The sequence below is a fragment of the Pagrus major genome, chromosome 11 (genome assembly GCF_040436345.1).
Source record: "Pagrus major chromosome 11, Pma_NU_1.0".
In the NCBI taxonomy this organism is placed as follows: domain Eukaryota; kingdom Metazoa; phylum Chordata; class Actinopteri; order Spariformes; family Sparidae; genus Pagrus; species Pagrus major.
This window is the reverse complement of record NC_133225.1, coordinates 24,349,923-24,367,404: the sequence shown is the minus strand read 5'-3', so window position 1 is coordinate 24,367,404 and position 17,482 is coordinate 24,349,923. Positions and strand designations below refer to the sequence as shown.

General features: G+C 37.3%; 2 protein-coding genes across 2 annotated transcripts; one reads left to right on the top strand and one right to left on the bottom strand.

Annotated features, from left to right (window-relative positions):
- Window positions 1-1,112: 1,112 nt before the first annotated feature.
- Window positions 1,113-4,771, bottom strand: lsm4 (LSM4 homolog, U6 small nuclear RNA and mRNA degradation associated). Its single transcript, XM_073476443.1, has 5 exons — window positions 4,683-4,771; window positions 4,107-4,148; window positions 3,549-3,647; window positions 2,459-2,639; window positions 1,113-2,033 (listed from the first exon to the last, which is right to left on the bottom strand). The coding sequence occupies exons 1-5, from the start codon at window positions 4,683-4,685 to the stop codon at window positions 1,903-1,905; spliced, it is 456 nt and encodes a 151-aa protein (XP_073332544.1). The 5' UTR covers window positions 4,686-4,771; the 3' UTR covers window positions 1,113-1,902.
- Window positions 4,772-7,446: 2,675 nt separating this feature from the next.
- On the top strand, window positions 7,447-16,386 carry LOC141005329 (pyroglutamyl-peptidase 1-like). Its single transcript, XM_073477161.1, has 5 exons — window positions 7,447-7,578; window positions 9,667-9,719; window positions 11,391-11,507; window positions 12,274-12,506; window positions 13,577-16,386. The coding sequence occupies exons 1-5, from the start codon at window positions 7,545-7,547 to the stop codon at window positions 13,770-13,772; spliced, it is 633 nt and encodes a 210-aa protein (XP_073333262.1). The 5' UTR covers window positions 7,447-7,544; the 3' UTR covers window positions 13,773-16,386.
- The last annotated feature ends 1,096 nt before the right edge of the window (window positions 16,387-17,482 follow it).

Here is a 17,482-nt window from a genome sequence, read left to right as displayed (position 1 = left end):
TTTGTCAAAATTTTTACCTCCACCAAGGAGATCATGTTTTCATCTGTGTCCATGTGTTGATTGGTTGGTTGGTTTGTCAGTAGTATTGAATGAAGGGTGGATGTTGGCACAGAACCCCATTAACTTAGATAAAAGGGTGGATTTAGGATTTTTTTCTCACTTTCTTTGACATTTCAAGATATAGCGTTTGTGCATTTTCCATTGTAGCTTTTAACAGGACTTTTATGGATATAATGGTCAGAAAATTGAATAAAAGTCACTTTTAATTCCAATCTGATTCGAGAAAGAAAGAAATGATCTGCTGGTCCAGTCTTACAAAGTTTATCTCTAAAGCTTTCCATTATTGTGCTGTAATCTAGTATTTTTTACTGTGAGAAATTAGATTCTGAGCATTCAGATCAAGGGGGTAGTAATCCAGTTCAGCCTTTCCTTTACCTGATGTTAATGTGTTTTTCAAGACTTCATAAAGACAGTGTGTAAGATTTCACCACCAGAACAATAAATAATAATCTTAATATGTTGGTCCCATTCAATGCATGAAAAGTTTTATGAGAACAAAGAACTAGTGCTTTTGTTACATTAAACATTAGCTGATCCTGGAAATAAATCAAGAATTTTAAAAAGGGCTGCACAATATGAAAGAAAAGAAAAAGAAAAAAATCACATTGCAATTATTTTGACAAATATGATTGTGATATAATTCTTGATGATGAATGATGATTTATGCATTACAACTTTCATTTTTAAGTGAAAAAACTATGAAAATCATAATGTGACATTTGTTAGAGTCAGCAGAAACGAAACATGTCAGATCTGGAGAACAAGATTTGTAGGCCAGGACATCTCTGCAGCACTACAGTACTTCATTATAATGCTGTTTAATCACACATTTTACCTTTATCAATAAAAAGCAGCTCTGTGTCTTGGATGTTGCATATCACAATTTCAATAATATTTTAATTAATTAGCTCTAATCACAGCATCTATGTAATTTCAAGGATACATTTAGTGTTGCTGTAAAATATTAAAGTTTGATTCAAGTTGTTTTAAACAACAGAACCGATATTAGTAGTTGAATTTTTAGACAGAGGATCAGTTATAAACAAGTAAGACCACTTTAACAAAAGTTGTTTTATTCTCATGTTCTCATGTAAATAAATTACAACACCGTCTTTTGTTACAAAAATAAAATGAAACCCAACCAACAAGACACACGTTGGACTTATCCATTTTAGACTTAAGAGTATGAGAATCTTTTTTTTTCTTCTGGAAATCCTAATGATCACAATGTGTCACCTTACAAATGATTTAACAAAAGTGTTAATTTTTTTCAGAGACTAAATTCTCGTCCCTTGGCTCGCAATCTACTGCCGTGATCGGCCCGTACAGCAGAGCAGACAAACAAAATGGTTTCAAACCACAAAACATTACAAACAACACAAAAATAAAGAGCAAGTTAAAAAATAATATTTTCATGCAACTGAAGTTGGGGCTGGGCAATTTCTTTAACATGTAAACTGAAAAAAAAAAAAAAACTAAACTAAAAACCACATTCCAGTGTACCAACTGATGTATTTTTGGATAAGACAATATGATTTATTATACAAAATGTTCTTGCAAAGTTGTAATGAAACTATACATTGATACTAAAGGAGTCTGTCAGCTGTGTCTGATACACTGGTCATTGTAATGGTCATAATAAAAAAAGCGACTTACAAATACTAAAAAAACAAAATTCAGTGCAAAAGCACAGCTTCTCTGAACTTCGCCCGGTGTGATTTCTGCATGGTCAGTCTTGACAAACATCACCGCAGAAGGAAACACCAGAGAGTTCATTTTATCTTCGTGTACTGAAGGAGTAATTGCTCTGAGTTTGTGTTGTTGAAGGTGTCATGTTGTCCATCAGTGCTGGTTCTTCATTCCCTGTGGTTTGCCCATTTTCTTATCCTGCTGTTGCTGCTGCTGTTGCTGCTGCTGCTGTTGTTGGCCCCGACCAGGACCGGTCATTCCTCTGCCACGGCCGCCAAACAGACCTACAGAGAAAAAGAGAAGATAATTATTGTTCAGAGAGATTTCCATTACCTTCTCCCCCCTTTTTGGCTTTTATCCTTTATTGGACAGGACTGCTTAGAGAGTGATAGGAAACAGGGAGGAAAGTGGCAGATGCAGCAAAGGGCTACGGGCTGAAATCAAACCCTGGCTGCTGCTGATAATGATTCATTACATGGGTGGCCCGCTCCACTAGGTGAGCTATAAAGATGACACACACCCACTGAGTGTGGAGATGCAGACCAATGGGAAATGTCTCTATCAAACTTATAAGTGTTTCAGGAAAAGGCCTTGATGCTCTTAAGAGTGTGCCAATATTCACGTTATGATAGTGAGATACAAACAAATGCTGCTGCTGCTGCTGCTCCTGCAGCAGACTGTCCAATCAGCAGGGAGTGTTTCCGCTCACCTCGGCCGGCTCCTCCTCTTCCTTTGCCCTGCTGTTTGTTCTGCTGGGTGCCCCCACGTCCGCGGCCCTTCGACACCACCTCTTCCTTCACCATGTCGATGATCTCATCTGGGATTCGCAGATACTTGATTGTGCTTCCTCTGATGTAGCACTCAGGCATCCTCCAGAACTTATCTCCATCCTGTCAGAAGAGAGTGGGGGAATCCAAATCAAAATGTCACTTTTTGACTTCTAACAGGTTGTTTTGTTAACACATCTTTTGAGGATCTTTGTGCTATGATGTATTTTTTTGTACTCTTTGGATGAAAGTGATTTTTGTTATCTACTTTATTTCCCAAATTGTTTGTGTAATTAATTTCAGTTTCGACTCAGTTGCTTACTGTCATTTACCCACCGTCATTCTGAAACATGATTATGAGGGCCTTTGTTGCACATGTACAGTATTCAATTCTACTCACACAGTAACAGACACCATGTGCTTGACTCAATCAATCAACCAACAGATGGGTAAATGTTTTACACTTTGATAACTGGCCAATCTTTTCAGTCAGCTATCAAGAAAAAATGTCAAACATTTCATGGTCATAGCCACAGGGTTGCCATTTTTCAAACAATTTATAAATGAATACCTTTTGTTTTGGTTAAGTTTTTCTGCTCTGATTGACATTTTGAAGAATCACTGAATGACTGAAGAAAGTTATTTTAAATTAAGTTTAAGTGATTATTAAAATAATTGTTAGTCGTAACCATAGCAGCATAGTTGTTAGAATTGTATTAAATAATGACACCTGAAATTTAGCATTAAGAGGCTGTTTTAACTAGAAGCAACAGTAAAAAGTACAAAAAGAAAACACAAAAGGTACTAGAACAAAACAAACAAATGATAAAAAAACCTTACATGTGTATGCTATGGAGTGATTGTTTTAAGCCTCTGCTTATTGGCCATAATCTTTTCTGGCCTGCATACAGCAGGACACGCTGCAGACAACATTGACACCTACAGCTTTGCATTAACATTGGACAATAAAGATGTCTACTTTTCCTTTCTTATTAGTGACCGCAGAGAAGCAAAAACAGAGCTTAGCTTTACCCTGGAGGTGCAGATGACTTCTCTCAGGTTGATGTTCATCCAGTTGTCACAGCTGACCAAGTGGCCGTTATACGTCTCTCCATTCTTCAGCTCCACCAACTGAGGAGAGGTAAAACATGACAACCAGCCGGCAGTATTAGAGTATTGATGACACAATACAGGACGGATGACAGAAGCTAGAGCAAAAATGTTCTTGTGATACAACCCAAAGGACAAAGCAATTACAGGCTACAAGTCACAATGCCAGCAAAAACAAGGTTGGAGGTAGTTTATCAAATAATTAACTCATTTAAGCCTGAAAATAAAAGTAGGTAGGTTAATAAAAAAATGTTACAGACAGCCAAACCTTAGTAACTGCTTATAGGTTGTTCTTGAACAATAAACCGATCGTATGACAGACTACAAATGATGGTTGTGACTGCTTTCAGTTGGAAAAGCAATTTTTCACTTATCCCTATCTGGAAGTAACAATGATAAACAGTTATCATCGATAAATGTGCCCCTCTACAGTGCTAACATGTGTTTATTGACAGCAGTGAGAGCTCAGTGTCTCCTCACCATAGGATGGTTCTGGGCAGTCTTCAGCAGAGACAGTGGGAGCTGCAAAAGGAAAGAAAAACAGGTCACGCGTAGGAATTCACCTACCTTTAACATTAATTGGTTACCTGAGAAATCCGGACTGCATTTGAGGCAAGGCATTGAGTGGATTTTCACCTTCATACATTGACACAACTGCTAGTCTAAGTCGGCTGCTACATCAGATTACCGATATTTCACTCAGTAGCTGATATTTGCCACTTCTAACGTTAATGGTAGGTGTTTTTTAATCACTAACCAGTTTGAGGTTAAATACGCTTATATCACCGATTCAGCACGACACTTAGGTCTCCTGTAGCTGCATGTTAAATCTGCATGTACTTCAAAACAATCGCTGTGTCTCCATGATGTTAAATGTAGCTAAGACAGCTAGCGATCAGCTATCGCTAACTTAATTTGGCTAGCATACCGAGCATCATTGTGAGCCAGCGCTACAGGGCTGCTAACGCGGTTAGCATTAGCTGAGTGGCAGGCGTGCTACTGAAAATCTAAGACGACGATTTACGTTTTAACTGAACACTATAGTTAAATACTCACCATTGTGACAGTATCTCGTTTTGACTTTGTGTCTCACTCGCTGTCTTGGCCCTGAACTGACACGATTTTACCACTTACTGTGCTACTTCTTCTACTTCCGGTGCGGCGCTGCGTAATCATGGCTGCTTATAAGATGCTGCCCTCTACAGTCAAGAACACTCACTGCGAAATAATTCAAAATAATATCGATAAAAATACAATATAAAGAAATAAAGCTATTAAAGAGGAATAATAAAGGGACATGCAAATAAATATATTAATAAATGCTGATTTTTTTTGTGCTAATTACTAATTTATTTCGTATTCAGTTTTTGCAACATTTAGTTATTCGTTTGATTATTTTCAATTAATTGTGCATTAATATTTCTCAAAACATCAGCTCTATTCAGTACCAGAGCAAGGCACAAACATGTAAACAGAATGCCAAGGGGGTTTCACAAACGTAAAATAAATGGAAACTATCATAAAAATAAAAATAAAGAAAAAAATAATAATAAAATACTATATGAAAACAATACAATTACAGAAAAATATTTAAGACATATGGTTATATACACATTAATAAAATACATTCGCTAACAGTTTTAACAGTCATCTTAACAGTGTAGTATTTAGTAGATTGTAGGAAAAGCTCACTAATAGGCAAGGCAAGTTTATCTATATGGCACCATTCAGACTGAAGGCAATTCAAAGTGCTTTACAAAGACATGGAAATGCATCAAAAAAAAGACACTAAAACATTAAGAAAATGTTAAAATTGCATTCAAAAGACAACAAAATATAAAGCAAGCAAATAAAAAGTTGCAGATTAAGAAGACATGAATCTAACTTATTGAACAATAATGTTTTAAACCCTGATTTAAATGAGCTGACAGTTTTAGTAGACCTCAGATATTCAGAAGTTTGTTCCACAGGCGAGGAGCATAGAAACAAAAAGTTGCTTCACCTTGCCTGGTTTTGATCCTTTGAACACTCAGTAAACCCGTCCCACATGACCTGAGGGGTCAGAATAGAGTTTTTTTGTTGGAAAATTTGGTTTGATGAATATGAAACTTGGCTAAAATGATAATAAGGCGGATGAGGATGGTTTTTTTTTGATGAGCAGAGAAAGATGAACATGAAACATTATGCCTTTACATTCTCTATTTATATTTGTGTCTTATGTACATATATGTATAGGTAGTATATACACATGCACCTTATCCCTGCTGTCCATATTTTTTGTTTGCATACTGCATTTTGTTTTTATTTTATTTTTGTTATCATCATCATTATATTATTATTATTGTCGATGTTGTTGTTGTTGTTGTTGTTGTTATATACATTTTATTTAATAATTACTATTTATCATTTCTGTAGCAGAGTCTCGAAGCAAAAGATTTTTACACAACCGGAGTGATAATTAACATCTTGAATCTATTATTATTCCATAATCTATTAATAATAATAATAATAATAATAATAACAATGACCTATTTTTATAGCACCTTTAATACAAAAATTCAGCCCAAAGTGATTGAAATTTTAAAAACTTTTTTTTTAAAAAGAAATACACACAGTAGAAGTAAAACATTACAATTTTAGAGGCGTAAGAGGAATAAAAACAGGAACAAAGTAGTGTTGTGACGTTCACGAACGAACCGATTCTTTTGAACGGCTCGTTAACATGAACGATGGGAACCGAGTCGCAGCTGGGAACCGTTCTTTTTTTATATATATATCACTGTGTTTCACGCAGATGCACACAAAAGCTCCTCCTTTGCTCCTCCCTGAGTGGGACAGAGAACAGGAGGGGAAACAAAGTTACATGTGGAGGAGCTCAGCTGCAGGTGCTTATTAGATATGCAAATGTAACACGAAGCCACCTGAGTTGTGCACGCTGCCTTTGCGTAAAAACAGAAACACGTGACTGCCCCTGCCTCGTAGAGCAGAGGTCTTAATTAGGAGGAGGACAGTCAGTCTGTCATGTGTCTGACGTAGTTGTTTGGACAAAATGAGCCAAAGGAAGCGGAGCAGCATTTGGATGCACTTTTCTCTTGTGGAAGACAGTAAGGCAAAATGCAATATTTGTCAGAAAAATATTTCTTTTAAGTCCGGTTCAACAAATAATTTGCATAGACACTTGATAACACAACACCCAACAGTGAAAGTGGCAGAGGTGAGAAGAGAAGAGAGCCAACTGACTCAGGCAATAGTGATGCCACTGTCAAAGCAGAGTGATATGGTGCAACCTTGTGGAATATTTACAATGAATCCAGATCAGACTTTAAAATCTATTGCACACATGTCAAATGAGGTTATAATCAATATTTCAGAATAATTCAAACTCAGATATTGGTGGGATATCTAATTTTGTATTATTTTGTTCCAAATCTCACCCCATCAACCTCCCAGTGATTATTTCCAAGATAAAATGAGTTACCACCAGGCTGGCTTCTTAAAACGTAATAAATATAAAAATCAGTCAAATGAGCCAGTTTTTTGAATGGCTCTTTGAAGGGAACGGCTCACCAAGATCCGGCTCCCCTCAAAGAGCCATAAATCCCATCTCTAGAACAAAGATGTGATTAAGAGAAAACAAAATGTTTTACTGGCTGGTACTTGTGTATAAGCTTAAACTACACCTCCCTTGTCTTATTCGTGATGAGATATTTGTGTTTATGTCAACATACGCCCCCGAGAGTAATCAACGTCTGATTGCTGACGTAATGACGTCGCGCCTCGCGTGGCCCTCTGCTGGGAGGACCGACCGGCTTCATTTGTGTCTGGCAGAAGGAGCCGACAGCTGTGGAGGGCACCGACTGCCTTTACGGTCCTGGTTCACAAATAAAGACCGAAGACAGCATCGTGGTAGGACGGGAGATGGATAACAGTAAACGGACTGTGGTCGTTACAGGTTTGTCTTCTTTTTCCTGCTAGTGTTGTCGTTTCGTGTCGGCGGACTGAGCAGCAGCAGGGTGAAGTGGAGGAAAAGTTGTAGAGATGACAGCTGCTGTAGCGTTAATGGCGTCAGGCTGTTACCCCCCTCACTCCACGGCAGCTGTACACAGTTACCTAACTAAAGGAAGCGTTTTGCTTGTAGCTGTATCAACAACAACGGAGTTATTGTTTGTTAAATTTGAGGCTAATGTCAAGCTAGGTGAAATTGTCTTTTTGTTGTTGTTGTTGTTGTTGTTGTTTCCTGTCTTTCCTGGAAGGCCATACCAAACAATACACGGTACAGCTTAAAGCATTAATGGGCTAAATATCCAACATAATTCACTAATAATGGAGCCTCGTTGATCAAATCTCTACAGATCTTGCAATTGTGTAATTCTTTGCGAAACACTTTGATGATATTAATGTGGACTACATTCATAGATGCTATATGAAATCAAAGTTATCTCAGACTGTAGCTTATTGTGTTATATTATCATGATATCAAAGCTATAGCTATTAACAATCACTTTATTATCTATTCCAGACGTAATAAACAACAGATGGAGCATGATTAATGAGGGAGAAAATGCCAAGGCTCTAGCATCTATGAAATTACCCTAAGATTTTAATTTCTGTGTGACATGGAGTAATATAGTGAGGGTCCTGTAGTTAAAGTAAGATAAGATAAGATAATCCTTTAATGATCCCCAGAATGGAAATTCAAGTGTAGTACTGTTTTCCTCTTGATGTCTTTGTATTGTGAGTTTCATAGCAGTTGGACTTGTTCTCTACACTTGGCCTCTTTCTGGACACGTGGTGTTTAAGTTGTTAAAAGTAATAACATGATAACCAACAACCAACCAATGATTTGATCCATTTCCACTTGATATCCTACTGTATTGGTTTCTGTTTGGAAGCTCATCCATTTTATCTCTAATTTGATCACGCTGCTTTGAATCATTGTATGAAAGTCTGCGCCTAGAACTGTAATTTTCAGCTGCGTCCTATGCCAAAACAAGACTCATCGTAGCCTCACTTCCAATCACTGAAATATAATATCTTTTAAGTGCACAAACTACAGTATTCTTAAACATTAGATCTGTGGAGGATAACAGAAGCAGTGACTTGGTGTACTCAGACACAAAGGGGTGCAGAAGCTCGCAGTCCCAGCTGATAGAAGATGTGTAGATTGCATGGGAACGGCGCCTTCACAATAGTGGGCCGGCTGGCAGCTGCCGGCCCCTCGCTCTGCTCCTTTTCACCAGCCTGTCAGACAGACTGATCCCCCCTCCACCCAATCCCCAGGGACCTGCTGACCCTTGGAAGGGTGGTGGAAGGGGATCAGTTATAGATCCTTATATAAACAAGCCAGAGTGACTATCCATCGGCTGCTGCAGCATTTTTGTAAGTCATATGGAGTGAGGCATGAAGGGATTTTTAGTGAAAGTGATTGATTTTAATTTGGTAATTCAAGGAAAAGAGCTCCCTGTAGCACTGCAAAACGTTAAACTGCACAAACTCTAAAAACAAAAACATTCAAACACTTTCGAGTTAAACATGACATTTCATATTTAAGCCATAACAACAACACAGAACATGCAGTAGGACTCGCTGAATTACAACAGAAAGAAGGTAGCTCATAGCCTTTTTGGAGTGACACTACATTCATGCATCTTTTTCTATAGAATTAAATGTATTTGCATTTGCTTTCTAACATTTTTTACAAATAGATAATTGTCTAAGGGATCCCACCAGAGATAAAATTGCCCTCTGATTACACTGAATCTCACAATCCCTCATTGTGGATACGAATAGTGGCAAAAAGATGTCGATGACAAGCAACCATAGAGCTAAAAAATCTGTGTACAAGTGGGATGTTTAAAAACAAAAAAGAAATAATAATCAACATTACAAGCACAACTTTGGGCAAAATGAATCAAAGAAAGCACTTGGATTGAGAACAGAACGTGCAATTTTTGGTCGATCTGCATAGAAACCGAACAGATTCCATGATGAATAACATGTTACGCAGTGCAGCAGCTAAAATAACATGTATGTTTTGCAGGTTTTGGACCATTTGGAGAGCACACAGTCAACGCCAGCTGGGTCGCAGTACAGGTGTGTATCACTGCTGTTTTAATGGCTATATTCATTGTTTTATTTCCTGTCAAGTTAAAATACATCAAACAGAAATCAGCATGAGGTTCTTATTTTAAAACAAGACTGTTGTGATTGATATTTTGATTACATAAAATTCTAAAAATTAAATACAATTTCTATTTTTTTTTTAGTAAATAGTTTGTGTAAACAAATTTCTATATTATGTTTTGTTCTTGTGGTGGTCGCATGATGCTCTGATGGTCACCGGCCGGCTTCACACCATGCAGCAGTGTGTCAGATGCTCTCAGCATCGTACTGGGGAAACTGCATGTGGGGGATGAGGGTAGCTGTCAGGGTGTCTAGACGGACTTGATAAGGATATTAAAGGCAAACAAAAGGCCGCTTTGTGGTCGGGTCACAGACGTGGTCAAACAAGCCTCTTTTCAATACAAGTGAGGGTCAGTGTCCAGGGCTATTTGTCCTGCAGGGACATTGGGGGAGGTGTTGGTCTGCTGGCTGTGACTTTGACACAGATTTGTCTTACTTATAATATGTATGATTGCATCTTTTAATTCTTGATTTTCCCATTCTTGTTGGAGAGGTTTGAGTATTGCAGTTACGTTTTCAAATTTGCAGTTGACATTTTTTTTTCAAGTTAAATGCAAAATCATGTTATTTTGAGACAACAAGGCTAGTGAGAGACATCTGTGCTTAAAGAAAAAGAAGAGAAGGACTGACATTAACTGCTGAAACAGAGTTAATTAACATTTCACAAAATGTTTGGCCATAGATCATTGTCATTCATTTTAATGGATATATCTTTAATACATTCTCGTTGGATTTGTATTATTTTGGATTTAAAATATTGGCAGTAACGGGCAAATGTAAGAGTGAAGAGGGAAAAGGCCATGAGCCGTGGTCATTTACTACACTAATGCACAGTTGGAAAAGTGAAAAGGGGTTAAATAAAAGGCTGCTGTTGCTATTCTACAAAGGAGGACTATATTTTATAGTTTGTGAAGGTTATTTACTGCAGTTTCATAGTGTGTATTATCTGAACTCACGGGTCCACCTTTTAGCTTACTTATCGTTAGCGAATACTGTAAGATTTCAGTTCATATCAGTTTATTTTGGTCATAATTGTATGTATGCACATACAGATAAATAACAAAAAAACACAACAGCAACAAAAAATACATTGACTGAAAAGGTGTAGGCTGAAGCTTTAGGTTATGTAACTTACCCTTTTTAGAAATCATATGAGCAGCTCATAATTTAGTGCTCTATACATGAACCAGGTGCTGTTGAAAAACCTAAAACTTTTGTCACATATTAAAAAAAGGATTTTCGTGCTGCTTGTTTATTATCAGGTTACGTGTGTAATGTGTTGCAATAATTGCACCACTTCTCTCCATGTTGTTTTTTAAAATATTTACTGAACCTTCTTACTCATCTATAAATTGTTGATTTTGGAGCTTGCCAATGATGCGTGCTTTCTACTAGCTTTGCCTTGATTCTGCCTAAAAAACTGTAGAATTTTGCTTCATTATATCAACATCCTCATCATTATATGAACTGGAAAATAGGTGAATGCATCAGGAGACCACATGCTGAAGCTGCGCTGCGGCAAATTCTCTTTCAAAGTGCCAAACAGGATTTTAGCTTTAATGTTTTTGTTTGCCCCGACAGGAACTGAAGAAGCTTGGACTGGGCAGTGAAGTGGACTTGCATGTATCTGAGGTTCCTGTAGAGTATCAGACAGTCCAGAGTTTGGTCCCTTCATTATGGAAGCAGTATCGTCCACTGGTAAGAGGAGAACATGGTGTTTACTATCCACATTATTCTGTTCTTAAAGGTGTGCAGAAACTTGTACACAGGTATTTTGAAAGAAACTAAAACAATTTCCGTCCAGATAAGTAAACTGGAAGGAGATTGTATACTCCATGTTTGTTTGCTTAGTTGTGGAAAATACTATGAACGAGTCTGGGAAACGTTATTGTCATAACATCTATTCCGTTAGTGTTCAAACATTAATACTCCAATATCATAACACATACTCAGACTTCACATTTGCAAATGATGCTGCATACAGAGATAAGCCCCAATTAGAAAGTGAAAGTGGGTGTCTTCGTCATTGTTTACAAAAATCTCCGATTCTGCCCACCCAGACGTAAACACTGATAACTAAGTTTCTGAATATATTCACCATGGAAGGAAATTTCCAAAAGGTCTGTTTACGCAATTTAACGTCCGTACGAAAGGCCAAAATGCACAGAACATGTACATGTACATACACTTGATATAAATTCGCAATATATATGTTTTTAATGAAATATGTTACAGTTCAATGCTGTAGATGAGCAAATATACACAGTATGAGTTTTCATACCATGGTATTCCTTGAAAACTGTATATTGCTGCAACCATAGTCACAGCTCCATTTTAGACACCTCGGGTTCAAACAATCACAGAAGTCAGAGAGAGCTATAACTAGAGCTAGAGCTATAACCACAGATATATTGTGATTAAAATATTTTTGACTTGTGTTTATATTGTTTCCTTCCTTTGCCAGTTGGTAGTTCATGTCGGAGTCTCAGGTATGGCCACCACTGTCACGCTGGAAAAATGTGGCAGAAATCACGGCTACAAGGGCCTGGACAACAGTAGCTTCTGTCCTGATTCACAGTGTTGCATAGTGGGAGGCCCAGACTGTATCGACTCAGTTATTGACATGGAATCAGTCTGCAAGAGAGTGACTGCCTCAGGGCTAGGAGTAGCTGTGTCCGTCTCCAGAGATGCCGGAAGGTAATTATGTACTTTTTCAGTTAGCATCCGCACTTTGTTTTGTCTTTCACCTCTGGATCACATGCTCCAACTCCTGAGGGATATGGACATGAAAACACATTCATGTCACTCTGTGAAACACACAAAATAGCTGTACACAGTGGTAGTCTCTGCATGGTGAGGTAAAGTTATTTGACAGTATGACAGACGGGTAGCATTTATTGGGGTTTCTGTTGTGATGAAATGTCCCCACCAACTAATAAGCTTGTGACAACACTGGTAATACCTGGTACACCTGCTTTTTATTAGAAAAGATGCTCACTATCTATAGAGTGCTGTGTTAACTTACTGCTAACAAACCAAGCATTTCCTATTGCTGCAGCTTCACATTAAAAGCATGTTCTAGGTGTTCAGTGAGTTTAGCACTTACTGTCACCATTTATCAAAAATGAGTCTACAGAGCAAAACAACAATAATTTTCAGCATTTTTTAGAGCAGATCAGTTTGAAATATGTCAGCGAGTAGTTTTATACAGTCTGTGGGAGTAATGGAACAAGAAGGAGCTATTAGACTAAGAGTAAGTAAACCAACTCCTTTTTCATCAGTAACATTATCAGATTCTCTTTTAGTTTAAATCTGAAATTTTGCCAAATCGGCGCTCTTGCTTTGACAACAAATCCAAACAATTATCCTTGATAATTGTAGCGTCCGTCGTCTGACTAAGTATTAATAAAAACAAAAAACTCAAAACAATGGTGGGGGAAGTGGGCAAGTAATGTAATCATTGTTTGCCTAAACACCGTGTAACACCAACTGCAGTGGCAAGCCTAGCATGTACTTCTACTTTAAAGAATCTCAAATTTATTCAGTTTGTGCAAATTAAATTAAGTCAAAATGGCAAACCACCTCATTAATTGAGACAGAGACACCATTCACTCTATTACAAGACACTGTACCATCAACATGATTCTGGAGCTGTTATTTTAAGGTCAGAAATGTACATAATGGTGCTTCAAATAACACAATAGTGTCCTCCCTTTAATGTAGGCTGTCCCTTCATTTATGTGATGCTGTGCTCTCTTCCCTATCAGGTACCTCTGTGATTTCACTTACTACACGTCTCTGTACCTGAGCCATGGTCGCTCTGCCTTCGTTCATGTGCCTCCTCTTGGAAAGCCTTACAGCGGGGAAGACCTGGGCCGTGCGCTGCAAGCCACCATCCGGGAGATGTTGGAGCTTCTGGACCAGGCCGAGGAGAAGATCCACTGCCAGCAGCACTTCCACTAAGTGACCTCCAGATGCCTACCAGCCTTTCCAGCCTTCACCACACAACAGAAATTGCACTTAACCACAAGTAGCCAAACGTCTTTCTTTGTTTTTTTATTGTTGTCTTCACTTGGAGAAAAGAAAACTTCAGTGTATAGCATCTTTTTGGTGTTTGTTTCTCTTTGTCTTAGGTTTTCGTTTTGTTAGCCCTGTTTCAGTTATGTTTAAATGTCTCCTGATGGTGAGAAGATAAAATAGGTGTTTCAAGATAACTGGTAGTCACGCTGTCAAGTAGGCTTTTGTCCCACTTCCAAGAAACATAAAATATTCTGATTTTGTTTATAAAATGTGAAAAACTAAAGGTTCACTAAGAAAACACAGAAGCAAAGTGCAGCTCATATTTGTTTATATGCAGAGGGTCTGTAATGTGTCAGATATTACAACCTATAACTCCAAATGTGACTCCTATTATTGCACCTTATAGAGTTAGGGTTATTGAAATGGTTATAGAAGTCACATTTGGGGAAACTGTGAATATACTCTGCAGTATTTACCTTTCATAATCCTAAAATTTTGAATTCCTTTCAGTCAAAATATGTTTTAATAGACTGGTGTTTGCACCTCAGTGTCTATAAATGATTAATGTACATGATACATTATGGTTTAAGTAGAGAGGTTTAGCAGAAAACCATGTTTGCTAATTTCTGTTTCCTTTAACTATGTTCTAACTGTGCTGTTTCACACCATATGTTGTATTGTTTCTCGAGTCCTTTTTCTTTATAAGAAGTTGTAAATTTGCCTTCTTTTACAAAGGTTATTTAAATCAGGGAACGGGTTGGTTCCAGCTCATATTCCCCCCGGTTTGTTGGTCCAATTCTGACAGAAAACCCCCCAAAATCCACCCCACTGAGATCTGGCCCCAGGCTGTGCAATGTTATATTACAGATCTCAAGTTCAGTGATTTAGTTTTAGGTTTGTCAGAATTTTATTGTGGCTGCACAGTTACTTGAGAAAATATTGAGCATTGCAATTATATTCCTAGTTTAGTGTCCTGTTCTAAATCTAGATTGTATATCCAGTAATATTCTTTTTTAAAGAACTGAACAAATAGAAGATCATTTTTCTCTTGCTCACGAGTTATTCACTGGATTGTGAAAAGAAACTGACATCACTGCTCTGGATTTCTGGGTAGTGAAATCCTTTTTACTTAGTGGGGCATTAGTTTGTCAATACGCTGATCGAAGCGTAGCTTCACAAAAATGCACAACTTTCCTTTTATAGTAAAACTGTGAAAAATTGCAATTTGGTGCAGCATTTAAGACCAAATAACAGGAGCCCAAGTTCTTCTTTTTTCTGCAATTGTGCAGCCCTGACTTGTATTCCTTGATTAAAGCTTTCCGTTTTTCCCTTCATTGAATCAGATATGGCTGCTTATTTTATCTGAGGATTTGATTTGATGAAGTTGGACTCTCATTTGAGTCAGAGTTGGGCCTGGACTTTATTTTCTGTAGCACTTTCTTTTTTTTTCTTTTTTTCTTTTGTTTTTTTTTCCTTAATCTGTACTATGGACAGCAGTTTTGGTTATGTGAATGCTTGTCTTTTGTTTTTTTTATTTCCAGTCACTTTAACCTGAAATTTGTAGCTTTCCAGACATACACACATCCCCCCCAATTATTCTAATTATGTGTGTGAGGTATGCTTGATAGGTCAGTTGTGCTTTATCTTTCTGAGCTTTTGTGTTTTCTGACCTGTGTCTGTGATGGTGCCACTCCCACACATAAATGTTCTGTTTTATGACTTTTTTAAAAAATGGATTGTCTTCTGTTTAACGGTGTAGACCAGCATTTCCCTGCCTGCTGAATCATTAGGACAGCCCATGCCACCCAACACGGATTCAATTTGATCCGTTTTGTAGAAAATTGAGTATCGAATGGTCTATATTCTGCTACATTACCCCGTGTATCCGCAGAAAATCTATGTGTCTGAATTATGCTTTTTGAGTTTAGCCAGTTGGTGTTTTTAGCAGTGTGTATCATTTTAATTACTATTCAGTAGCACAAAGTAGCATCCTGGAGCACTGATCTGAACAGAAAACTTCCTCTCAGACCTAAATTTTATCTTGGTATTTGTCATTGAACTTACATCTTGGTTATGTGGTTGTAAAATCTTTTAACAAATTGTTGAAATGTTGGGCAGGTTTTAGTTCTGAGTTTTTAGGTGCTGATATTTTACTGTGTGGCTTTATGAGTGCTGAGAAGTGAAAGGGTTGTGGAGGAGCCTGCCCCTAAAAAGCCTCAAGTTTACATATGAGGTGACCTCTGACCCTGACTCTCTCCTGTGCCTTGCTGTTGTTTATGAAAAGGCCTTAAAAATTCTCAGCAGGTCAGTTCAAAGATATATTACTGATGCTGTCCAGTCAGATGTGTGGCTACCTCAGAAATACTTTTCTTTTTTTATCTCACTGTGTGCTCTGTTGTACAATAACATTATGGCTCTGTGATTTATTGTGAGTTCTCTGTTTAGGGAGAATCCTTTGAAAGGTGTCTTCTGCTTCTGACATTATAAAGCACTGTTACAATAAGTAATATTGGCTTTGTAAAAGGGAAGGCTTTGAAATAAAGACAAAGGATTACAAGTCTTTGTGTCTGTTATTACAACTTTATTTTTTCCACTACTCACTAGTTACACCTAATGAAAGCATGTATTGATTTGTCACACAAAATTGGATTGTGCCAATATAAAGATGTTACTAGTGATATGGAGCTGCAATAAATAGTATATACCTCAATATTTTTTATCTCGTCAGTAGCACAGTAATATAGTGTGGGGCACTATGTAACTTTGGAGAAAAAATTTAAACTCAGATTTTTAATGTTTACAATATTAATGAGGTCATAATACAAAGTCAGAATTATTTATTCTTCCCATAACTGAATAAACAGGCTGTTCTCAGAGGAAAATAAGGTCCCAGAACACTGTTTGAAGCTAGAAAGGTGGCAGGGTCCGCCACATATAAACAAAGTAAAACAGTATGAAATTGTGTTGTCCTTCAAGGCCAGTTTGTTTATTCAGTTTATTCAGTCATGAAATTGAAGAGTTTGTTTATTTAGTTTGTTTAGGCATAAAAAAATCAATCAATGAGTCTTCACCAAAACTACATAATGCACCTTTAATATATTTTTAAAAGTAATATTCATCCCTACATTATTGTCACAATATTGATGTATTTTGAAAAAAATATTATATTTGATTTTGTTGCCCAGTCCCAGCATTTATGAGGTGCTGACAAAGAGATTAAAAAAAAAAATATTGAGATGTATTTGTGTATCAGGATATAGCCTATAAATATTGCAACATTACCTTCTGATGATGTGGTCACTGGGAAAGCATCACAAGAGGCTTTGTGGAACTTAAAAATGATGCTGGAATAACATAAGTCACCTGGTTTTGGAGTGTTGTGGAGTCCATGCCAGCTCGAGTGCATGCTGTCATTAAAGCAAAAGGGGGAAAATCAAATCCTAAGATATTCTGAAATTCCTGGACATATTTGGGAAATTCTACTTTTCAGGAGATGTTATCATGTGCAATGAAAATGCAACATAAAAGTATTTTGACCAGTGTTCTGAGACGTGTTGACCCTACTGTATGTTTAGCCATAGCAATATTGTTTTGTTTTTTTGTTTGTTTGTTTCTTTTGTAAAATTCAGGCTTCACAGTGACTGCTGTAGAAA